The 24,291-nt window shown below is 40.9% G+C and overlaps 4 protein-coding genes across 9 annotated transcripts in view; 1 reads left to right on the top strand and 3 right to left on the bottom strand.

The window, feature by feature from the left end:
* lef1 (lymphoid enhancer-binding factor 1) overlaps positions 1-2,308 on the top strand; it is a 42,187-nt gene extending 39,879 nt beyond the window's left edge. For all 6 annotated transcript variants that reach the window (XM_035181184.2, XM_035181209.2, XM_035181178.2 and 3 more), the window contains one exon: positions 804-2,308. In XM_035181184.2, coding sequence (XP_035037075.1) covers positions 804-883 — 80 coding nt within the window. In that variant the 3' untranslated portion in view covers positions 884-2,308. The remainder of the gene's footprint in view (positions 1-803) is intronic.
* A 655-nt stretch (positions 2,309-2,963) lies between these two features.
* hadh (hydroxyacyl-CoA dehydrogenase) lies at positions 2,964-6,453 on the bottom strand. Its single transcript, XM_035181221.2, has 8 exons — positions 6,262-6,453; positions 5,288-5,416; positions 5,031-5,188; positions 4,638-4,764; positions 4,294-4,383; positions 4,132-4,204; positions 3,901-4,017; positions 2,964-3,288 (listed from the first exon to the last, which is right to left on the bottom strand). The coding sequence occupies exons 1-8, from the start codon at positions 6,379-6,381 to the stop codon at positions 3,170-3,172; spliced, it is 933 nt and encodes a 310-aa protein (XP_035037112.1). The 5' UTR covers positions 6,382-6,453; the 3' UTR covers positions 2,964-3,169.
* Positions 6,454-7,551: 1,098 nt separating this feature from the next.
* LOC118101042 (cytochrome P450 2U1) lies at positions 7,552-11,381 on the bottom strand. The gene is made up of 5 exons (XM_035146671.2): positions 10,827-11,381; positions 9,681-10,331; positions 9,126-9,287; positions 8,801-8,968; positions 7,552-8,695 (listed from the first exon to the last, which is right to left on the bottom strand). Exons 1-5 carry the CDS (start codon positions 11,263-11,265, stop codon positions 8,514-8,516), a joined length of 1,602 nt encoding a protein of 533 aa, XP_035002562.1. The 5' UTR covers positions 11,266-11,381; the 3' UTR covers positions 7,552-8,513.
* A 504-nt stretch (positions 11,382-11,885) lies between these two features.
* On the bottom strand, positions 11,886-23,736 carry sgms2a (sphingomyelin synthase 2a). The gene is made up of 6 exons (XM_035166322.2): positions 23,613-23,736; positions 17,680-18,169; positions 16,654-16,771; positions 15,816-15,969; positions 14,061-14,227; positions 11,886-13,266 (listed from the first exon to the last, which is right to left on the bottom strand). Exons 2-6 carry the CDS (start codon positions 18,126-18,128, stop codon positions 13,081-13,083), a joined length of 1,074 nt encoding a protein of 357 aa, XP_035022213.1. The 5' UTR covers positions 18,129-18,169; positions 23,613-23,736; the 3' UTR covers positions 11,886-13,080.
* Between the last annotated feature and the right edge of the window lie 555 nt (positions 23,737-24,291).

Raw genomic sequence — 24,291 nt, 5'->3', positions numbered from 1 at the left:
GCCCGAGCCCAGATCACGAGACAGAAAAGAACACTCTCTGCAGCTTGACAAACAATTTCCCCGTCAGGGAAAAGCGCCAAATTTCATTCAGTCCCTGTGAAGTGGATTGAGCAGTCAGGTAACATTTTTCCTTTACACCACAGCGTCGACCTGCACCTGAACTGTGTTGGTTCAGATAATTACCAACAACAATTCCATGAACTCTTGCTTGTTTTAACCAACTGGGTCAATGTGATGATCCTCCTGCGCAGAGAGCCTTTCTTCATCTTGTTTTCCCATCGCCCACCTGCAGCGGCGGCCTAAATGTCAAACCAGAAGCTGCACAATCGGGTGCTCGCCTTCAGAGACTCGGAGGAGGAGTGAGTGAGTCAGGGGAGGGCACAGAAGAGCGCGGCGTTGCCAGCTGGGTCACGGCAACCCCCATGTCGGACTAGATGAAAGCCAGACCAGCCCACATCCTGCCGCTGACCTATAACCCCTCTGTAGTTCAGCGCCGGGCCCGACACTGTGGCTTTCATTCAATCAGCTGTAACGCTAAGAACATAACACTCTAATGATTGATCTTGCTGATTGTAATTTGCCCCTCCCTGATGTGGGGGAGACATGCTCGCACGGTGACACACTTCTGAGTCACTGTGATTCATCTTGATATGTCTGGTTTTGGTTAATGTGACGTGGACGTGACCTGTGTTTTCCTCTGTTTTTCTTTTTCAGCAGATTTTCTTCTGTACAGAGATGCAGTTGCTTCCCAGTTAGAGCGGCTGATTAATCCACTTTGTTTTTTTTCTTCATTTGCTCTTCAGGAGGAAAACGGAACAATTTCTCCACATGCAAAGCGAAGGCAGCAGCTACGGGCCCTCTTCTAGAGATGGAGGCCTGTTAGATTTCATGAAGACCCTTAAATCTCCAAACTGAAGCCTCCACTTCTCAGAGGACCCCCTCCCTGTCCCACCCCAACTACCCCTACTCCCTTCAACACAGTCACATGCCACCACCACCACCGTTCACCAAAAAAACACTTCACTGTTTGACAACACTTCCTTCCTGAAGGCGCCTGCTGTAGAGACACTGAACTGAACAAGACAATCATGATTAGTAGGAGCACCCTCACGAAAACCACACTCTCGCACGGGGAAAAAAAACCCAGAATCGACATCTGTGTTTTGTCAGGTTCCTGTAAACGACTCGAGCTTTACCACGATCCAAGGCACTGCACTGAAAAAACAAAACAAAAATAAGCAGCAATTTTTTGATGTGCACACAAACTTCTTCCCCCTGCACTGCCCAAACTCTCCAGACACCCGTCCCTAAGTTATTGTAACTTATTTGTCACCTCTGTTCATTTGTATAGTTTTATTAGGCCGACCTTCACGCCCTCACCCCCCTGCCCTGCCCTCTCTCTCTCTCACTGGATTTTTGGAGACCCTTTGAGGTTTCACTCGACTGACCAAACACCTCTTTTTAGACTGCACTAAGGAAGATGGAGGGATCTCATCTCGTCTAAAGAAACGTCCTCAAGACGCCATTTTAGTTTGTCGCTGACCAGTTGGTGCAAAAAAGGATCAACGATTTGATTTGCTTTTCATTTTAGACTGAATTTTATTTTGAATGCTTTTTTTGTATCTTGAACCCTCGTTTCAATTTCTCGGTGTATATTTTAGTGATTTTTTTTTTTTAATATTGTTTTTTTATATAGTGGTATATATGAAAATAAGCTTTGGACACAGGAAAGCCATTTTTCTTGTTGAAGCGTCTTGCAGAAAATTGAAACTTAAGGCTTCTTTTGATAACTATTTGTAACAAATAGTGACCTCGAGTCTTGCTCAGATGTAAAATAATGCTCAGTATGTGTACTTTTTAAAAACTGTCAGGATATGTCAATTTTCTTGGTATTTTTGCAGGCAACATTAGGACAAAGGCAAGAGTGATAGCTCAGAGGCCTATATTTTATTGTTCTGAAACATGACAAATGAAGCAGATATATATATTTACCCCAGCACTTGGCAGTCTTTCTTTTATTGCAATGGACCTTTGTCTTTTCTCTCTGGTAGCTAATAGTGTGTCTTTAGCCATGTTGTTTATTCCATGCAAGCATCTCTGTAACATTTTTGATTTCAATGCTCTATTTTAGTATTACTTGATGAATTCCTTTTTTAATTATCATATTCTGGGTCACTGTCATCTTGGTTGAGCATTTTGCTTACCAAGTGGTCATATTTGAACTGTTTCAACATGTTTTTTTGTTTGGTTTTTATTTTGTTTTTGTTTTTTTTAAAGAAAAATAAAAAGGCACCATTGGCTCATGTGATCACTTGTGTGGTTTAAAGACCAGAGCTGGAAGGGCCAGATGTAAAAGTCTGAGTCGCCCTTAGAGATTATAAGTCAAACACAATCAGTTCAACACCATTAAAACTCTAAAAACACACAGATACTGTATTATTGCAGTGATAATGAAAAGCCCATCATCCAAGTATTAAACTCTTACATCTGGGCAACAAGGTGATTTTCTCCTGAACTGTTAAATTGTAAAAATCTCAAGGTAACAATTTTATGACGTAAACACTATTGGATCAAAGAGCAAAGATCAAAGAATACGACTTCAAATTTGAATTGTGCCTCTAGTATGTCCCCATTTCAAATGAAACAGCACCACCTTGTGTTCGTGGTGGGAGGTGTTTTGTAAAGCGTCTGACAAATGGCTCATACACGCCCCCTTCAACACTGACGGAGGATGCAATAGTGGAATTACAATATAAAGTACATTCAGTATATTATATATGTGTTGTTTAGTTTCTTCATGTTGTATTGTGCAGAATGACACGTGAGCAGAGTTTGACCTCACAGCTGTTTTCATATCCATCTACTGAAGAGGGATACTAGATATGAGCCCTTCACATTAGATGTTGAGCATGAATGTCACTGATGTTCACGTGTATCTGCAAAACAGTCAAACGCCAAAAAAGTATTTTAAAAATCTATTTTATTTAATTACATTTAATCTCTTCAAAGATATTCAGTGGACGACATGCATAAGAAAATGGACTGACAGACACAAGTTGACCTTTAACATAGAAGGCACATTTTCTATTTCGGTTTCTTATTAGTCCTTTGATAGCTTATTTTCTGTAGTTCGGACTCGTCCTTCCACACAAAACACAGTGAAACGTATCTATTTGTACTTGTAGAATCCTTCTCCATTCTTTCTGCCATATTTTCCCTCTGCAACCAACTTGTTCAGCAGCTCACTCTGGCCAAACAGTGGGTTGTCGGGATCCTTCGCAGTCCAACCTACAAAAAAAGGCAATAGTAGATGCTGTTATTCAAATTAGATTTGTTTCTCCTTTCTTGCAGTAGTTTCTCCAGACTGACACAGCCGTGCCACTATTAGATTGTCTTTTGTAGTTTTCCCTCTTCTTTAATGTCATGTAACTTATTGTGTGTGTAAATGATCTCTTCAGTTACAAAGTACACAGCCAAGGGAGTTCTTCTCTCCTACATTCCTCTTTTTTCCTCAAACCAGGTTACGTGTCTCCGCCTACTGGCTAGTTTGGCTCATAGGTACAGCAGAGCCGACGCCACTGTTATCGTAGCGACAGCAGTGCTTACAGCTGATATGGGCGTCTCAGGGGCGTGACATTTCTGACACTCGCTATAAGCTAATGACCAATCACAAAAGAGTCGACCAGCTGACCAATCAGAGCAAACTGGGCTATTTGGGAGTTGGACCATGAGTGTGGAAAGAGGCGCTGCAGCTGTGTACACACAAAAAACATACGTTCTGCATGTAGACCTATTCTAGTAACTAGATTAAAATGATAAACCTGAAAAAGGCGAAACAATTGAAATGTTAAATCAAAAGTCATACACACAAACTAAATATTTACCACACAGTTCACTCACCGTCCATAATAAATTTCATAGTGTCCAATCCTACGTAATCCGAGAGCTCGAAGGGTCCCATGGGATAACCAGCACCGAGTTTCATGGCAATATCAATGTCCTCTTTGGATCCGTGACCTGAGGAAGAAAAGGGACAACACAGAAAAACATGTACTCAAGCAAACATTCAAAAATAAACGAGAGCTCCGATATTTTGATAGATTCTTTTACAGTGTTTCCAGGTATACAAACCTCTCTCATGCAACCGGATGGCCTCCATTATGTAAGGAACCAGCAGGCGGTTCACAATGAACCCCGGTGTATCCTGGGTAAAGAGAGGTCAGTTACTGCTGAGTGGACAGATATATTCTGAAAGAGATGACAGACGTACCGACATCAGTCATCAGATCTCACCTTGCAGGACACTGGTGTTTTACCGAGCATTTTGCTGAAGTTAAGGAGGGAATCAAACGTCTCTTGGCTTGTTGCCGAAGTTCCAATGACCTGCAGAAGATAAGACAAAAGTTAATACCCCAGTATAAACTTATTGTATACGGCCTATGGATATGAATGGTAGGAACAGGGTTTGTTTCATCTGAACTTGTTTTAACCTGAATTCAAACGCCTGAACAGGGAACAAATACACACACATCACATCTACTGCATTACGTCTTATGCAACTATGTGAATCTGTGTCCCTGTTAAATACACAAACACATAAATAAAAAAAAAACACTGATTGTATTCTGGGGCCTCACCTCTACAAGCTTCATCATGGGGACGGGGTTGAAGAAGTGAAGGCCGCCGAATCTGTCGAGTCTGCTGGTGCAGCTGGCGATGTCGGTGATGGGCAGGGAGGACGTGTTGCTGGCAAAGATGGTGTGTCTAAAAAAAGTTACAGAAACACAGTGAGTGAGGAACACGTAAGACAGACACGTCCAAATACAACACGTGTCCACTTACATCTCATATTAGGAAATTTATATCATTCAGTGTTTTAAAAAACTGATTACTGAAGTAGAAACAACACACACAGAAACTTGTAAAACCCAGAAAGTAGAGAAGTGGAGTGATGTAACACTGCTGCTGCACTTGCTTCTAATGGAACACTTGTAGCTGATCATTAAAATCAGAAAGGGGACAGTGCTTACTCCGGTGCCAGCTTGTCGAGCCGACCAAACAGATCCTGCTTGACCTTCAGATTCTCCACGATGGCCTCCAACACAAGATCTGAGCTCTGAGCGGCAGAGCCAGCATCTGTGGATGTCGACACATTCTGCAAGACTTTCTGCATGAACTCCTCGCCCGCCTGAAAAACACACAAAATACATCCTCATCCATTAATTACACACGTTTCACTCTGTTCCTGACCTGGTTGTATTCTGTCTGTTGATCTGCTGCTTCTCACCTCCGGCTTGTCAGCGAACTTCTTCTTCACCACTCTTTTGAGGCTCCCTTCAATTCCCTTGACGGCCTTCTTCAGGATGTCTTCAGATGTGTCCACCAGCGTCACCGAGTGGCCAGTCGTTGCAGCAACCTTCAGGGAGGAGATTCAAACTTGTCAGTGATGCTGAGGTGAGAGTATATATATACACACACACACACACCTGACCTCCTAGTATATGGTCTGTAGAAATCCAGGAGAAGCCGATGTGTGAACACAGCACAGTTACTGCTGCATTTACTGCAGCAGTAACTAGGAGGATCACAGACGACATTTAGGCTAAAAACCTGGTGTGAAAGACACCGTTTTAAGTTTAATATGAATGTCGGGGCTTACGGACACTTGGGTGACACCACAGGAGCAGTATGGAGGCATTTGATGTTTTTATGTTTTAAGTTTGATTATATTATTATAATAATATTGGATTTGGCTGCAACGCTGTTTACCCCTGACACTCTAAAAGTGTTTTGTGGATTCAAACACTTCACCCAGAGATGCACAGAGCAGTGCACGCAGGGAAATGGAGGAGAACCATATTATAAGTGACGCTGAGGCAGCTGGATGGGTTTGTGTTAAAAAAGTGAAAAGTCATAATGCAGAACTTCAAACAGGGACCATGTTGCACAATGAGCATTTTTATAAAACCAGTCCTGTCACATGACACCACAAGGAAACAATCTCACCTGCTCCCTGGTTGATCTGCAGATACCAGCATATGAAAACTTTTTATTCTGTCAACTGTGCCATTAAACCATTTGTCAACTAGTCTCTTTGTCATGAGGGTTTGATAGCAACATAAATATCTGTTCGCAGCAGTGAGTGGAACTTTCAGCTCTGTCCCCTCATGTCCTCCAGCAGCTGATCTCAGGTTACTTTTACTGAAGCTAACTGTTAGCTACGAGGCTAAACCCAACCCCGGAAGACATGTGTCCGCTCACCTGTGCGATCCCGGCGCCCATCTGTCCCCCTCCGATGATCGTCACATGTTTGATGGCAACGTGTCTGACCGCGGAGGTGGACAGAGCTCTGCGGAGGTGCAGGGTGAAGAACGCCATCATGAGAGAGGAGCTGCGATCCGGTGTGCTGACGAATCGTGTTTCCCCCGGTAGAGTGGTGTCTCCCCCGCTGCGCCCCCTCGCGGTGGCGAGCGTGAGGATCGTGTGTTTGCTGCAGGCGGAAGTGAAGGAGGACACGTTTTCTCGGGGACACAGATTTCAACATAACACCGGAGGGGAACGAAGGTCGTCGGTCACGTGATCACGCGCACGCTTCCGTGACCTTTTACCCACATCTAGTTAAATATCTGGATAATAAAGACACAGGTTAGATTAAGTAAAGAGCTGCAGGTTTACAACATTTAACATTGTCTCTGAAAGACAATATGGGAATTAAATAAGTATTAAGTCACAAGTTAGGAGTATGATCTCAATAAAATACACTATATACTATTTCCTCATTTTATTTGCTCTTAAAATATATTTTAATAAACATGTGGTCTGAACTTTTATTTCTAATCACCTCACACAACGGTTGTGTACATGAAATGGTTTTCTTGCAACCTCTATTTTACGTGATTGTTTTGATTTAATTCAGTTTATTTATTTATTTCCTTCTGTCTGTCTTTTCTTCTATTTTACTTTAATTACGCTCTGATTGCTTGACATTATAACAAATATTTAATTGCAATTATTATTTTGTCTTGTAAAGCACTTTGGTTAGAAAAGTGCGTAATAAATAAAGTATATTATAATTTTCATACCGTTTCAGCTGCAACAATCGATCCTATTTTATAAGCTGTTACTTTATAGTCCGTTCCAAATCCTACTTCAGTAAAAGTATGAGCAAATTATCATGAGTAAAAGTACTTCAATTACTCTTTGAAGGAATGCATATCATTTTGAGTGTACCAGTGATACCAGTAGTTTATCCTTTACCTGTCAAATCAGTGAAGTAAAAAGTTAAAAATCTCCCTCTGAGTGGATGTGTAAAGTTTTATGGAAATTAGTAAATCCAAACAGTTATCTAATTGGCACAGTACTTGTAATCTGCTTTGTTTAACTCAGTGTTGCTGTACATTCCTGGTGTAATTCATACATTTCACTGACCACCTCATACATTTATGAGTGAGTACAGTAAAAATAACTTTCCTGGTTTCCTGGTTCAGAGAATAACATCTTGGAGCTTAAGTGGAGGATGTTAACAAGTGTAAATAAAAACAGACACGATGGTTCAAAATCAACAAACACATATTTAATGCCCTTTAAACACATTATAAACTTTCAATGTGATGGTCCAGAAGTCGCAGCTTCGTCTCTTTTCCAGCTCCGAGATGATTTTGTTTACTGAAGCTATTTATTATTGTTATAATTCACTTCCTTTGACTTAAATATAACTTTACATTACACGGTACATGTGTCTTCATCAGACCTAAGTGCATATTCACACCTTATAAAAAGTCCTAGAATGACCCCTGCTGGTGGACTGTTATAACAATATAACAGTATATGTATATGACAATATATATTTCATATACATTTGTTTTCAATATGAAAATTTGGAATCACTTAATTCTGTCAGAATATAAAAAAAATACTTAAATGATGATATTCATGGTGCCACATATCAGTGGTTCCAGAGCACTGGTTCAATTTCAAATAATCTTTGTATATAACTGTCATTCTGAACCACTGACCTAAACATTTCATTGCACATTGTGTCCGTGAAAGTTTTTAACACCGAGCTAACAATTCTTCCTGAAAAAACACAGGGCTACAACAATCCCATCCTAATAATGGCAACAATTTCAAGAAACACTTTGAAAACAGTGAGAAAAGAAAAGGTATATGTTTATGACCGAAGATAAATTATTAAAATAATCTGTCTTTATCAAGAGGTTGTCATTAATCCATAGATCAAGTCTGTGAGGAAATATATTAACAAATAAAAATCTTCCTTTTTCTCGTGCCCCAATAAAGGACATGACCATGTATGTGTGGTTATTCCTATAATCTGTTATATGCACCATAAAATAATAAAGTGAAAGCATCATGTTATTGTTACAATTATATTTGAAATATTATTGATAAACCAAACGTATTCAATGATCTCTCCAGGAGACCTTTGTTTGATCTATTTTTCCTCTCTCCCTTATTTAAAAGGTCATGGGCAAGATCTGTTCAAACCAGGTGTCTCAACTCCGAGGGCTCACACACACAGTGAACGGGCAGGGTGCCAGCGTCAGGCCGAAGCGCCCGTGCAGAGGAGGAGGGGGTTTTCCCTCTGGGAGTCGGAATCTGAAGGCCTGGAGTAAACAGGTAACCATCAGGAACAGCTCCATCTTCGCCAGCTGCTCGCCCATGCACACCCTGCGACCTGGGGGGCACATGGGATTACTCATTAGTTCCTGGTACAAGCAGAGTTAAAATTCATTTATAGATCAATGTTTCAATTATTTAATATGAGTAATGAAAGGCATACCAATCCCAAATGGCATAAAGCAATCTTTCCTAAGCAAGGTTCCATCATCATTCAAGAAACGTGCCGGGTTGAAATTGTCTGGCTCGTCCCACACACTGGGATCTCTATGGACAGACCACAGATTGGGCAGAATAACTGTTCCTTTGGGAATAGTGTAGCCTCTGAACTCTACAAGAGAAAAAAACCACATGTAAAAAACATCACCTCATTGAATCAGGTTCAGATCATTATATATTATCCCTCAGGGACTCAGATATTTGACTGGTTGAGCACCAACTGAGGATTTACCAGAAAACGAGGGCTCATACGTGTTGTTTAAGTTCACCTGTTGTCTTGGAGGCCATGTGTGGGATACCCAGAGGAACCACGACAATTAACCTCTGCACCTCCATGATGGTGGCTTCGGTAAAGGGCAAACTGCCTTTATCAGTCAGAGACGGGACCCGATGTTTCCCCACCACGTCGTCAATCTCCGCCTGGACCTTTTCTACAATCAAAAGAAGAGAAGCAACGTGACAACATGACATCAGTCCTGCACAACAAAGTGGGAATTCAGTACTTCAGCTGTTTCCAATTCCATTTTTACCCATAAGTGCTTCCTAATAATGTAGAAAACAGGATATGTGGTTCATAGGAGCATAAAATTAGTTCACTCAAGTCTACAACATGCAATTCACCCATCACTATATGAAGTATAAATCTCAAAGCATATAAAGAATTTATAGATTGAAATCATAAACGTTTTGCATCATCAATGTTGTAAAAAATGTGACTGTGTGCATCTTTAGTTGCTTCTACACTGTTTATTAACAGTCCAATGGAAAGTTTATGATGAAATCGGACAGAATCTGACTGGAGATATAGCAGATGCTGTTTTTACCTTGGATATCAGGATATAACACCATGTAGAGCAGAATCCACAGAACTGAATTCGTGGTGGTGTCTGTGCCTGCGATGAAGAGATCTCCCACGATATAAAACAGATAATCTTCTGTGAAGCTGCTGTCCTCCTGTCCTGCAGCCTGCTGGGCCAACATCTCCTTCAGGTACATGTCTACAAGATCCCTCGGGTTTTCAGGATCTAATGTTTCCCTGTGATTGGCAATGATGCTCTTCAGAAACATGGTGATGTCTCGTTCCACCTGCCTCAGCTCCTTGAAGACGCCAAAGGGCAAGTAGTAGAGAAGCGGAAAGATGTTGATGAGGACCGCGGGGCTGTTGACGCAGATCTCCAGCCCGTGGTCCATCAGGGCCAGCAACTTGCGGAACTCGACGTCTTCGTGGTGGAAGCGTTGGCCCAGGGTCATTGAGCAGATGACGTTGGACACGGCGTTGCTGATGAGCGGGGCCATGTCCACGCCGGCGCCCCCGGACTCTTCGTTCAGTCGCAGCAGCTCCGTTTTGATGGTAGCCAGACCTTGAACGATGCTGGGCTCAAAGCTCAACTTCCCAAAGCCAAAGGTCCGGAGCATTGTGTGGCAGAACCTGCGTTGCTTTTTCCATATCGGCCCGTAAGGTGCAAAGACGATTCCTAAAGTTGAATTAAATCAGAAAACAGAAGGAGCATTTAGGAAAGTGTAAATTTAGTCACTTTTCAAACTTATCGTTATGGAACTCATATATTTTCCCCTAAACAGTGGGAAAAAGACTTATTTTGTACCTTTAACCTTTCTATATTAGTTTTGCAAGATGAGAGACACATTTCTTTTTGATATTGCTAAACCTGTTTAGTGCATAAACCTTTAGGAGTTGAATGTGAAAAATTGAGTCTCTCTATAACTTAAAGTGAGGCTGGGTAATATGGCCAAAATTATATCAAGATAAAACATTTTTCTATCAGTCAATATCCATAATGATCCTGATAAATTATTATTTTAATATATTAATTTAGTTATTCTTGATCTCCATTGTACTTTTTATTCAAACTTTATTTGTCTTTGATCTTGTGTTTTTCTCTTATGTCTTATTACCATATGCATTATAAATAAATAGAGATAAATCCTATGAGTGCCACCAGTGTGGTCACCTTTCCGTTTGGTCATGATGGAGACACTGGGGATGTCCGGCCGGTCAGAGAACTCCTCCGGGTGCTTTACCAGCGCCTCCTTCACCGCCTCGTACCCGTTCAGCACCACGATCAGCTGCTTCCCCGCGAACACACTGAACACGGGGCCGTACACGTTCGCCTGCTCCGTGAGCATCACCGCGGCGTTTCTCACCGGTGCCCCCGCCCCCGAGCCGCCGGAGCGCGTCCACTTCCTCCGGAGGAAAGACGGCACCAGGAAGCCGCCGAAGTTACCGACCACCGGCCACGGTTTGGGACCCGGGGGGATGTTGGCGAACTCCCGTCGTTTGCGATACAAGTGAAGTAAATAAAGCACCAGGAGGAGAAGTGTCACAGCTCCGGTGTTCACATGAGACAGTGAAGACGAGCCGAAGAGCTCCAGACATGACGGAGGCAACATGGCGCCCGCAGTTAGAACCGAGCCGCAGATAAACACGGTCCCATCTTCTTCTTCACAGCAACATCACACCGGGTCGACCTTTTTGTTTACTTCTCCATCGCTCTCTTCCTGTGTCGTTAACGTGCTGCCGTTACTGGATTCCCATTGGCTGGCGGAGCTGCTCCCCTGCTGTCATTGGTTTGTGGAAAGGAGTTTTTTAGGCCCTCAGTTTGTCTCACAGGGTCACCTGCAGTTACAGTCCAGCGTCCTTGGTCTTTTTTGAAAGACGATATATAAATTCGTTAAAGACGATAAAAATAACAAGTTCTTCTTCTTCTTCTTCTTCTTCTTCTTCTTCTTCTTCTTCTTCTTCTTCTTCTTCTTAATATTAGCTGTGAGGGCCCGAAGGGATTCAGAAAATCAATAAATCAATCCAATGTAAATAAAGAAATAGATCTTATTTATTTCTGTATTGAAATTTTTTATTTATTCTTAATTTTAGTATGTTTTTAATTTTCAAAAAGGGCAATCTCGAGTTCTCTTCTCTCTCTTTTTTTTTTAGGGCAGGTGCAATATTCAACTCACTTTTATTCTGCATTATTATTACATGTTATTTCCTTGTGTACAGTTTGTTGTTGTTTGTCGCACAATGTACTGTTCTGCAGCTGCTGTAGCACTTTGGCCCCAGAAATGTTTTCCCAACGAGACATTAAGTATATTTGATTTGATTGAAACTTGATGGAAGGGACAGATAAAAGTCACAGCTCTCCTCTCCTCTCTCTATATGGGTATCTCATGTACAGTGGACAGGTTGGCCTTCTGTGTGTATGATGTCTTTCAGACACAATCTGCAAACCTGAATGACTGAGCCAAAACACAGTGAGCGCATCTGTGTGAGTATGTTACTGTTGCTCTGTATCACACAGTAGATACAATAATGTAAATATAGTTAACATAATCCAAATGTAGCAGTTGATTTTATGCTTAATTTAATAGTTTGTAACGTATATGATTAAAAAATGGGACCTATAACCGACTGTCTGAATGCAGAGCTATAATGTTTTACTTTCCTTAATGTGGACAATGTCATTTTAATACAGAGGCATGTGACTCAGACTGGATTTTAATGTAGGCTATCATTGGAACTACTTTTAGAAAAACATTTATTTCTTGTAACTTGTGTGAGGAACAAAAGGTTGAAGAGATGCACTAAACATGAAGCTGTCAAAAACTTGCACATGAGGTAGATAACAAAGATAATTTCATTAAATCCCAAAATAGAAGGAAGCCTTGGTATGGTTACATTTAATACAATGATGAGACAATAAAACACAATCTGGGCTACTAAAATGACAACAAAATGAATAGTAATATAATAATAATAATAATAATAATAATAATAAGCTGAAAAAAAGACTCATAATGGCAGTTTTGGTACATCTACTGACATCTAACACACTAAGGCACCTTGTGACTTGAGCACACTGATATTACATTGAGGTAAACCCATCAGTATATACAGTATGTAACAGGAGCAGATCCAAAATCAAAGTCTGGCAAATACTAAAACAAACCTACGAGTCAGCTGCGACAAAGTGTGTGAAATTCACCAGGAGCTGCTACAAGTGTCATTTTCAAAAACAATGAGAACTTTATCTGAAAAAATAAATAAATAACACTGAGAGACAAAGAGAAAACAAGATTTTCCTTCGAGGCACATTTTTTGTTGCTTTTGCTAAGCATTTGGTACCATTAAGCTCCCGTCAAGTTGACTGAATGAATGAGTACAGCCTCTGGTGGATGATCAGGCAACACTGTTGTGGTATCGGGGTAAGGTCACTCCTCTCGGGTACTTTGTACCATGGAGTACTTCTTGCAGGGGTTCTTAAGGCAGGCGGGAGGCCAGGTGATGGGCCAGCTGTACGAGCACGGCACCGAGGTTTGGACGTTCCTCTCCAGGAAGTTGAACACAGGGTTCCACCAGGTGTTGGTGAGGTAGTTGTTGGGCAGACATTTCACAGTCTGTCAAGGAAAAAAAATGATATAGCAATATATTATTATATCACTTTCCATACAAGGAGTGCAGCTCAGAGTAGTGTTGATGATCAGGCTCTTGTTTTTTGTCATAATGTGTTTGAGGAAATTAAAAGGTGGGATTGCATGTCAGATTAGGAATATGTGGTTTCAGTGACAGTAATTTTAGTCGTCACATTACAAGTAAGAAGCATGTGGACTTGTTAATTGTTAATTTGAGGAATGAGACAGTATCTTCCAAAATGACTGTATTTGTACTTTGGGAGATAACAACTGGATTTGTCAAACTCAGACGGCTAACGCCTCACGTTAAACATCTTTGCACAGAACAAGGACTGTCCCCCATCATTTACATTGGAAATGTATTAGTAACCCATATTGAGCAGTTTGAACAGAGGGAATTATTACAGAACACAACAGTTTCTGTGTACATGTGGACACTGAAACCGTTGTATTTTAGGATAGACTTCAAAACTATGAACATATTCTGTAAGACGCACCCAAAAACAGTCTCTATATCACTAATAAATAGTCAAAATCATTTACATACAGTGACAAGAGCCTGAAACATTGTATCACATTTGGTTTCTTTCTTTTTGACTGTGTTTAAGTTGTGGTGAATGTTTTGAGCATTTATACCATTGTACCGCACCATATCAACTGTGTGCTTCAATTTTTGCCAGTAGAGGAAGCAATTCATCAGTTTGAAGGTATTCTACAGGGAGTGACATCCAGACAATTAAAACTCCAACAGCCCCCGGTGTACGGCTCTCTGCTCTTACCTGTAAATTGGCCATGGTGTGGTACCACCAGAACAGGCGGGAGGTGATGAAGTAGGCCACGACCACATCCACGCTATAGTGCTCGTGAGCCACCAAGATGCACACCACTCCCACTGCACTCAGCAGCCAGCACATCAGATGGTACCACCAAAACGACCGCGGCGAGTCTTTAGAGAGAAAGAGAAGGGGGGGAGAAAGTGTTGGCAAAATGTTTCACATTAACGCTGACAGACAAGGGCAGACAGAGAAATGTGTCAAGAACAGAAGGATTTCCAGTGACACACAAACAAGGCTACCACAAAAACATTTGAAACAGAAGAGACTTAGACGCTTCTACTTCTGCCTAAAATCTCAACCAAACAACTTAGTTTAGCATTTTTAGAAACTTACCTTGTGATGGATGGATGATGGATGGAAAGATTGATAACTTTAGATAATGAGAAAGTACAGAGATGTAAGAAATGCAATAAAACAGAAGTACCAAATACACAGTTAACGGGAGCTACTACTTGCGCTACTAACTCAACACGTGACAAAGTGATGCAGCCTTATAGAACAGAACCTTTGAAAACATCATATCTCCATGAAAGTGTATGGAGTTAAATGTATGGTGACTTAGGATGCTGAAGTTTGTGTTATACTGACCAATGCTTCCAATATTTTGTCTTGCCTTGTTGACATAATTGGGATGGACAAAATAATGAAAAAACATCGCTCTGTATAAAGATATATAATTTAATAGCACCAGAAACTGCAGCCTTCAAAATGGCCATAAAGTTGAATCTAAACTTTAAAAAAGAAGTAATTTATAAAAAAATGATGATAACAGCCCTTACGAAGAATCAGTCAATGGCAAGGCTGCTGTATAAGACAGCTTTGATTAGGTATACCTAATAAACAGGCAACAGAGTGTGTATCCAGCACTATGCAGCAATATAATATTCAAAAGTTGTTATGGTGGCGAGCAGAACAGTGGTGCATGATTTCGGTTCGAATCCCGGTTTGGCTGGGGTCTTTCTGTGTGGAGTGTGCATGTTCCCCTTGCGTATGTGTGGGTTATTTCCAGGTTCTCTGGTTTCCTCTGAACAAGTATTAGGTTAAAGGTTCAGTGTGTAGAATATAGTGACACCTAGTGGTGAAGTTGCAGGATGCAGCTGAATACCCCTCACCTCACCCTCCCCTTGCAAACATGAAAGAGAACCTGTGGTAGATTTCAGTTTTCATAAAAACTCAAAAGGTGTTTAGTTTCTCCAGTTTGGGCTACTGTAAAAAAAAACATGGTGGCCTCCATAGAGAGGACCTGCTCCTGATGTAAATATAAAGTTTTTAAATATAAAGGGCACATTCCAGGGTAAAGAAAACAACAATTCATACAATTTAAATGAAACACACAAGTGAAAACATCACTAGGATTATTTTATATTCAGTTTCTGCCAATAGATCCCTTTCACCTAAATCGTACACACTGGACCTTTTAAATTATGATTCTAAATTGTCTCTGCATGTTGACTCTGTGATCCGTTGGCATCCTGTCTCCTGCCTCTATACCAGCGTCAGCAGGGATTTGCTCTAGCTGACACTCGACCTTCAAAGCATAACATGTATTATCTGCATCCTATTAGTTCCTCGAAGGTAGCTGAATGATAAAACACTGCCGGCCACTTGGGAATGAGGATGGAAACAGACAATATCTTTTATATATTATTCATGTTTCCATATACGAGCGAACAATTTAGTGTTGCAGTGAGTACTCACACTCCTTGATGAATAGGTAGGTGAGAGTGAGCATCACAGTGTGTCCGCTGTACAGGAAGTCTCCACACAACAGATGGGAGTTCGTGATGGAAAGACCTCCGCCCGAAATCAGCCGCAGGATTCGCTGGATTTTTGCCTGGGAGTCTCCGTGGAGCTGACGGGGAAGAGAAGGTGGATGATAACAAGGAAAAATAAATAAACACCAATGACCAAAGATTTTTCGAGGTGTCGGCAGGTGGATTTTGTTACCTTGGGCCGGGCTAACCGTTTCCCTCTGTTTTCAGTCTTTGTGCTAAACTAACAGAACCAACTGCTGGCTGTATCAAACACATGGCAAGAAAGTGTATTTTTCCAAATGTTAAATAACTTCTCCAGTTTTCTGTCGATCTTTTCATCTCTGTAGGCAACATGAGTTGAGCCGGTAATTTACAGGGACAGGAAACATGAAGAGGGATTGAAGGAAGTGAGAGGAAGATGGTTGAGGAGTAAAATCGACGCCACATGGCTACATCTCTTCCACCTGCTGCTCAAATTACTGACAACAACTCTCATCTTCCAAGTAGCTGAGGACTTTCATATACAACATGAAACACATCAAATTCTTGGGACCTACTGTCCGACCCCTTGTGTTTTAACACTACTTGCTTCAGCAAACAACTGCCAGGAGCACAGGTTTCTAACCAGACACATGCACCTCCATGTCTTGAGCCAATAAAAAGTCAGAATAGCTTTTATTTTTTAAAGCTGCCTCTCTTGTGCGGTTGTGCAAAATGAGTCTCAGAAGCTGCGTTGTAGTACACGTCTGAATAACGACAGCTGATGTTTGTATTCGACTCACCTTAGGAGCACACGTCATGTGCATGCCAGGTACAGGCAGGGTGGTGATGTACATGGTGACACAGCGGTACAAGTACAGGGTGCCAATGAGGAAGAAGAAGCGTCTGATTGCTATTGACCTGTAAATGGATGATGGAAGAGCCATAATTGATCGAGTGTATATATATAGTCGTCGCCTGGTTATGCAAAAACACTTGTATTAAACATCAACTTAAATCTACAGAACTCTGGAGATGATCTTGCTCAGTGTCATAAGGTGTCAAACTAGACGTCTCCTGCTCAGCCAATGACATTGAGTTTTACTAACCAAAATACATAATGACAAATTCTCTATAATATGGTGTAATAGTGATTCAAATGTTTATTTTGTAGTCAGATTTGACCTCGGCCACGCAGATTAGGTTTTTAAACCCGTCTGTTCGTTTGTTGATTGTTTCTTTGTTAGTTAGATTATGCAAAACTACAGGAAGGATGATTAATAAACTTGGTGTAATGATGTAATCAGGAAACAACCCATTAAATTTTGTTACAGATTCAGATCAGAGGGCGGATACAGTTTTCCACTTAAACATTGTGAGAACATTTTCCTTATTTCTCAGAGAACAATTAATGAATCTTGATGAAAAAAATCTGATGTTTAGTGGATTGATATTTATATATAAAAATCTGGATCTAGTGGATTCAAATTTGGTTTCATGAAGGGACTGTCGGCCTCTACTGAGTTCTATTTGTTACAGTATCTTCATACCTGTAGTCAAAAGTTCAAATGTGGTAGAACTTATGTAAAAAGATTAATTTAATTCATTATAGTTTAACCAAGTACATTAAAACAGTTATACAGGGAAAACTCCACTATAGAAATACGACTTCATCACTGGCAGCAGCCTCAGTAGACTATAATAAAGAGGCATTTCTTGAGTACCAGGCAGACATGCGGAGCAAAAACAAGTTTGACAGGAAATAACTGCGTTTATTCTTTAAGCTGAATGAAACCTGCCTACACAGTATGTAGTGTAAAGGTTCTTACTTGTATCTGAAGAAGAACAGCTGGATCATCCAGATGGCGAGCAGCACCATGCCGTTGATCTCAGTCACTGTGAACGCCCACTTAACTCTGTCGATATAGTCAAAGAACTTGTCGGGAAGAGGTGGGCTGCTCTCTTTGGATGGGACCCTCTCATGGACAACGGTGATGACGACGGTGGTGAGGACCAAGTTGAAGCCAGCATAAAAGAAGGCCATCACCGTCTTCCACCACTCCATGGGCAGACGATTGACCTTGGAGTCCGGCACAGAGATCTTCACGTAGTCATTGTGCCTCCCGATGCCTTTCCTGAAGCCCCTCTTGCTCTCCTCCGCGCCTGGAATGTGGACGGGACACGTTTTGCCACTGCCGGGCACAGCGGTGCCCTCCATCCCTGGGTTCAGATCAGCAGTGGCCGAGTCTCTCGCATCCACACGCTCCTGAGATGCCATGAGTGTCTGCGCTGTCCATCCACAGGCACTGCTCCTCTGGGCTGAGGTTTTTTAAGCGCCAGGAGAGGAAAACAAGAATAAAAAATCTTAAGTTTGGAAAGCACAACATGGTATCATCATTTGCTTTAGATAGAGAAGCACAAAAGTAAAAAGGTGCTGCTTGAAGTGCATAAAAATATTATCCTTATCTCAAGGTTTATCATAGCCAGAGATTGAGTTTTTATAGATACAAAGTTCTTGACTCCACTGGATGAAATTTCCAGTTCAGACTGAAAAGCTATATTTGTGTTAATATTTGAGTTTATAACAGTTTTCAGTGTGGATTTTCTGTCAGACTCTTATTTTAGGCATTTTAAAGTCTTTGTGCCAGACGGCTTTGGTTTCCTGATTTTGGCCTCAACGGCTATGGTCCGGTCAGTTTTGTTCAGTTTTATGGTCAAACATTTTCTGTTGCATTTCCCATGCTCATCACAGACGCTGCAAGCTGTATGAATGCAAAGTGTAGCTGAAGAAAACTGAACAAGTTGAAATGAATACTAAATTCTTGACCTTTGAAACAGCAGCTAATGGCACAATTTCACCACCATAATCCATTTAGTGGCTGTTCTGGAGCTTTCAATCATGTCACATGATTTTCTCTGCAGATGGAGTTTTCTCCAGTCGTCATGTCATCCCATCACTTCTTATTCATAGTGACTTAAGAGTCCTTGACAATTGGGAAAACACTGTCCTGAGGAGGAAAGCATCTGAACAGCTATTGACCTTGTGGTGAGATTTGTTAGCAAAACACAATTTGTTTCTGAGAAATCAATGAAAATGTTGAAAAATACCCTATCTCACAATGTTAGAGAAAGTGAGAGAAACTATTTTTGGATTTGTCCCCTGATCCAGATCCACACCAACATGTATTGGGCTCTTTCCTGACCCACTTCATTTAATTTCACCAAGTTTTGTGGTAATACATTTTGTAGTTTTTGCGTAATCTCGCTTAGAAACAAACCAACAGATAGGGGTGAAATAATCAGCTCCTTGATGAAGGTTATAAAATAAAATAATGGATGCATTCTTGTAAGAGCAAATGTGATGTTTGTTTGTGAGCCCTTCTCAGTTAATGACTTGAGAGAGCACTATACAGCAGTAACCTTTTTTTATTTTTTATTCTTCACATCTAAAAGGCCTCTGGTCCCGTTAACGGTTCCATTAATGGATATCAGGATATTGCTATCAGCCCTGAAATGCATCACAATAAATGTCATCTGGGATACATACAGAATGGTATGTTTACTTAGCGGGAAAACCTGGCTCTTGGACAACAGAGGCGATAGAAATAGAGTGAGGCTGGATTCAGGAGAGCTGCTGAAAGCATCAGTTTCCGCAGAATCAATTTTTCAGAAAATATTATTACAGCGGAGAGAGGCTCCCAGTGCAATGTCCTCTCACTAACCCACAGCAGATCCAGGCTCTGGTACTCGTCTGATGGATGGCTACGAGACACAACGTGTGGCGGACTTTAAGGGCTCATGTTAACGTATATATTAATACTGATCAACATGGCAAATGGGATCAACGGGAGCAGGCAAACAACGTAAACCAATTACAATGCCACACCCCGTCTGTTATTAGTGAGATTGTGTTGCATCTCTATGGTTAATTGTTGTTCTATCAACATTCAAGCTCTGGTCTCTTAGCGTTTACATTGTGAGTGTGAGAGAGAATCTGAATGTGTCCTTTAGGTTTTTAGAACAAAGCATAATTCAGTTTTTTTTTTTTTTACTTTTCTATAATCTAACAGTTTAAACTTGTGAATTTGAGCCAGTCTGTACTTTAGAAGAGCAGCAGGGAGAAAGACTGTGGGGATCGTGACATGTAGAGACGTCCTGCTGCTGCTCAATAGACTGTAAATAATGGGACACTGTTGGTAATTTACTGTAAATAGGACATTGGGGCTTTTTGCGAATCACAGGCCCTCACCCCACTTTTATCTGATCTGGCACACACATATCATTAGGATGACATTGTTGTTGTTGTTGCCTGCCCAAACATTAACATATTAATTACCTCCCTTATTTTATTTATTTATTTTATGTTTTCACCCCGGTCTGTTTGTTTGTAAACAAGATTACACAAAAACAAGGGGTCAGTGAGGAATCTATTGAGTTTTTGTACGGATTAGGAGGCAGATTTGATCATTAACAGTGCAAAATGGGGCATTTTTCAGCATTTTCACCTTTCAGGAACATTTAGGGGACTGGACTTTGGTGCAGTTTGATTGAAGTTAACAGGGACAGTCTCCAGGTGGAGATACGAGCTCTACTGAGAGGAAGGATGATGCATAAACTATTGAAAACGTGGAGGAAGAATGGAACATGGGCTAAGAAAGAGCCTATACAATTTTTGCCGATTCTAGTTCTATGAGCCTTCATGTGAACATGTGATGTCACGATCTCATCCACAGCGACCTCAGGACTTTTAAGCCAACATGGACGCAGACACAGATGATACAGTGGAAAGCTCTGGAAAAGGGCTTGGATCTGGATGGTTTCGCTGACCTACAGTTTCAAAGGTCAAGAATGAACTTCACTAGGTGGCCACTTTTAACAGAACTTTTACTGTTGGTAGAAGATGGGATGTAATGTCGTCTGTGGTGTCATCTTCTGGTGTCCAATCAGCTGTTTCCTTCTGGTGAGAACAGTTTAGTTTACAGAGCGTCCATCCAAAGTTTTTGGAGGGACACAATACGAAACGTGATTGAGTGGACTCTGTCTTTACTTCTCATACATCAGACTTATCGGTGTGACATTCAGTACAAAGACGATCGGAGATATTTATTTGTCCATGTTCCCTGAGACTGCTCTGTGTGTACTGTACATGGGAAATCAGCGTGTCAGCGAGTGTCTCTATTTGACTAGTTTTCCACTGGTCCCCTCCTCCCTAGTGTACAGTACACAATGTTTTCCCACCAGCCGGAGCACTCGGTGCTCTGAAGGGATGGGTGGTGATGGAAAACTGGCAGAAAAACCTATTCCACATGGTCACAGGCCGTAATGGATAACTTGGCTGCCTCTGCTCACCCAGGCTATTTCAAGAGAAGCCACCCAGTCGCCTTCGAAGGCTGTATTTTACTTTAAAGTCAACCAGGGCTTTGACTCCCAGTTTGGGGCCTTCGTAATAACACACTACTATAGCTGTCCACTCATTTTCTTCTTCACATCGCGCAGTTGTCTTAATCAAAGGGAGGGTTTAAAATAAATCACGCCAGAGGTGGGGCAGCTTTCTGGAAACTGGTGACACTACAGAGAGGAGATGACTTTACAGTAAAATGTACAAGCTATAAATCCAGCGTTGAAACCGCATGTTTGGCAGTAAAGCAAGCTCCTGTTTTAGCTCAGTGTAAATTATTTTCTATGACAGACACTCATAATGTTAATTGAAGAACTCAGAAGTTTCCCTGAAGAGGATTAGATTGAAATATTTGAAGTTTATAGCACTTTGGCACTAGTCACATTGTGTTTGAGGCTCTATAACAGAATATAAATAATACCTTCTTAATGGCTGTGTGCAAAGAGATTGTTTCTTTGTGCTTCAAAAAATTACAAGAGGGACGTGCTTTAAAAAAATGAGTAGTAGTAGCAGTGATGTAAGATTGTCCTATCCTTTAGGGAAAAACTTTATAGAACAAAATGGCCCCTGAATTTTATATCAATTCATATGATTGGATTGTTAATTCAAATATATAAATATATTAACATCTGAGAAGTGTTTACATATTTGGTTACTGTGATTACTGTAGGGATTGGTTGGTACTGTAATAGCATAGCTATAAACTGCTAACATCCTTTGTGGCTAAAAGTTTGTGCGTTTTCAAACTAATTTTCAACCTTCCTTTCTCAGCTCCGCTTGTGTTGTTATTTTATTTCATTAACGTCCGACATTGGATTTGTTTACATATGGTCGTATTGTTCTTACCTGCACAATATACTTTGTTCACAGTGGCTGTGTTGTTTTATATGCACGTTTGATTTACTTATTCAAGGTTTCGTTAAAAACTGGATTACAGGACATTTTCATTGTAAAACAAAAAGTTTCTTAAGTTAAAGTCAAAGCCTCATTTTTCAATGTTAATGGTGATAATTTTGGTCACTGTAATCGTGATACAAAACTGTTTCATCTCTACTTTATACTGTAAATGAGATTGAATTTAAAACAATGTTTCATATTATTTAAGATCATTTTTATCTATTTAAGCCCTTAATCTATGAAGGATTTGCAGCTGTCAGTTTATTGTAATGGACTAAAAAGTCCGGTGATGTTAGTAGAAGTAGTAAAGTTGGGGTAACATGTTGACTTCATGTAACATTACTGCAGATGCTATGAGTAATACTGAACTATATTTATTTAAAAGTAAATGTATCAAAACAATGTAAACGACAGAGATGTTTGAAACCTTGGTTTTACCACAGTTATGTTCACTTCCTCTACTGAAACCCAGGACAACTGTATTATACCCATTCACTATCAAAACAAACAGATGAAGTATTTTCGTTTCTTTTTGAAAAGACAACCAACTTTATACCAGACAAGCCCAAAATGGTCTCAATGTGCACAGAGCTACTCCAGTCTCTGGCTGCCAAAACCACATTTGGGCTGGATACAGGCAGTATAATGTCAGGTTCAAGACTGGGTGTCTCCCAAGCATCCCGTATATTACAGGGCTGCCGTCTTGCCACATGGGAGATGTGTGCGGCACAGACGGTTTTGAAGTTTACTTTTGGGGTGTAGCACAGTGGCCCCACACGCACTGTTAAACACCATGTTCCATATGAGGCTACTGGGTGGGGCAACAGGTCAACTGCACGCCCTGTAATTAAAACCCTTTCGTTTTCAGACAAAGTTGTTGCATGTAGCAAGTGACAACTGAATTATTCAAATGTAATTAAACTAAGACTGCTGTATCACAAATATACACAGTCTGTGTACTGAGTACGCATATATATATATATGTATGTATATATAAGTGTTATTATATGGATACAACTGTGTTAGATTGATCAGGGTATCAGTTTATGGCCCACAAGTCAGAAAATGTGTTTGTTATTGTGTACAAAATAGCCAACATATAAAATGCTGTGTGTACATGACATCATGTCCTGAGCACATACTCTTCCAGCTCATACTCAGTGATCAACCAAAGAAAAGTTTTTTTACATGATGATGCAAGGTATGAACCCTACTCTACAAATAAACATTCAGAAATAGCCCATGTATGTCAAATCGAGTTCATTTCTGCTGTGTATGTCTGTATTTGTAAGCAACACTGGAAAAATGTAACCGGAAGACGGTATAAAATGCAATACTGCTGTCAGCAGTACAGATCAGATACTGTACTAACACCTGTAGTAAACATGTATATAACCAGCACATACCGAGAGAGGATGAGAGTCTCTACATGTACATACACATGTTGCACAGTTAATAGCATCCTACCTGCGTGGCTCGAGCCTCCTGGTGCCTCTTCCTGTAGTTACAGCTGGTTGAATCCCTGATGCTGCGCCCTGCTCGCTGATCAGCTGCTGCTCTGCTCAGGCTGGACTGATACACACGACACTGCTGCTGGCTTTTGAGGAAGGGCTCCTCCTCCTCCTCCTCCTCCTCCTCCTCCTCCCTCCTCCTCCCTCCCGAAGCACCACACAGTTCATCCATCCTCTGCATCCAGCCTCCTCCTGCCTCACATCCCCCTTTAATTGAGAATCTGTCCTGTAATCAGCACAAGTATCACCCTGTAACTGAGGTGCACTGCAAGAAACCAGTGAGGTGGAGCAGCACTGTGTTTTATTATTAGTGGGTAATTCTGCGTTTGTCATGTTGACCCAGAGTATTATATTTTTACCTCCGCCAAAGAGGTTCTGCAATTTTTTGCTTCCTTTTTTCATGTGGAACTGCTTTTGTAAATTCTAACCAAATTATTGTTTGGTTATTGGGGTTTTGGGGGTTATTATTATTTTTTTTTTAGCAGGATTACATGGAAACGACTCAACTTATTTCCATCAAATTCTTTGGAGGGTTGGGGTATAACCCAAGAAAGAACCCATGAAAATGGCATATTTAGGGAACTGTGTGTGCAATTTGGTGAAGACCCCCCCCCCCCAAAAAAAACCCCATGGTT

This window comes from Hippoglossus stenolepis, chromosome 2 (genome assembly GCF_022539355.2).
Source record: "Hippoglossus stenolepis isolate QCI-W04-F060 chromosome 2, HSTE1.2, whole genome shotgun sequence".
NCBI lineage: Eukaryota > Metazoa > Chordata > Actinopteri > Pleuronectiformes > Pleuronectidae > Hippoglossus > Hippoglossus stenolepis.
Note: the sequence above shows the minus strand (reverse complement) of the source record. Positions and strands in the feature narration are given on the sequence as shown.

Excerpts from the sequence above, each read along its gene's own strand:
- hadh (XM_035181221.2), bottom strand. The coding sequence starts at position 6,381 with ATGATGGCGTTCTTCACCCTGCACCTCCGCAGAGCTCTGTCCACCTCC. Across the intron at positions 5,417-6,261 it reads TGGGCGCCGGGATCGCACAG|GTTGCTGCAACGACTGGCCA; the intron begins GTGAGCGGACAC and ends TCCTCCCTGAAG. Across the intron at positions 4,205-4,293 it reads AAACACCAGTGTCCTGCAAG|GATACACCGGGGTTCATTGT; the intron begins GTGAGATCTGAT and ends CTCTTTACCCAG.
- LOC118101042 (XM_035146671.2), bottom strand. The coding sequence starts at position 11,265 with ATGTTGCCTCCGTCATGTCTGGAGCTCTTCGGCTCGTCTTCACTGTCT. Across the intron at positions 9,288-9,680 it reads GTTATATCCTGATATCCAAG|AAAAGGTCCAGGCGGAGATT; the intron begins GTAAAAACAGCA and ends TTTTGATTGTAG. Across the intron at positions 8,969-9,125 it reads CATGGCCTCCAAGACAACAG|AGTTCAGAGGCTACACTATT; the intron begins GTGAACTTAAAC and ends TTTCTCTTGTAG.
- sgms2a (XM_035166322.2), bottom strand. The coding sequence starts at position 18,128 with ATGGCATCTCAGGAGCGTGTGGATGCGAGAGACTCGGCCACTGCTGAT. Across the intron at positions 16,772-17,679 it reads CTGTTCTTCTTCAGATACAA|GTCAATAGCAATCAGACGCT; the intron begins GTAAGAACCTTT and ends ATCCATTTACAG. Across the intron at positions 13,267-14,060 it reads ACACCATGGCCAATTTACAG|ACTGTGAAATGTCTGCCCAA; the intron begins GTAAGAGCAGAG and ends TTTCCTTGACAG.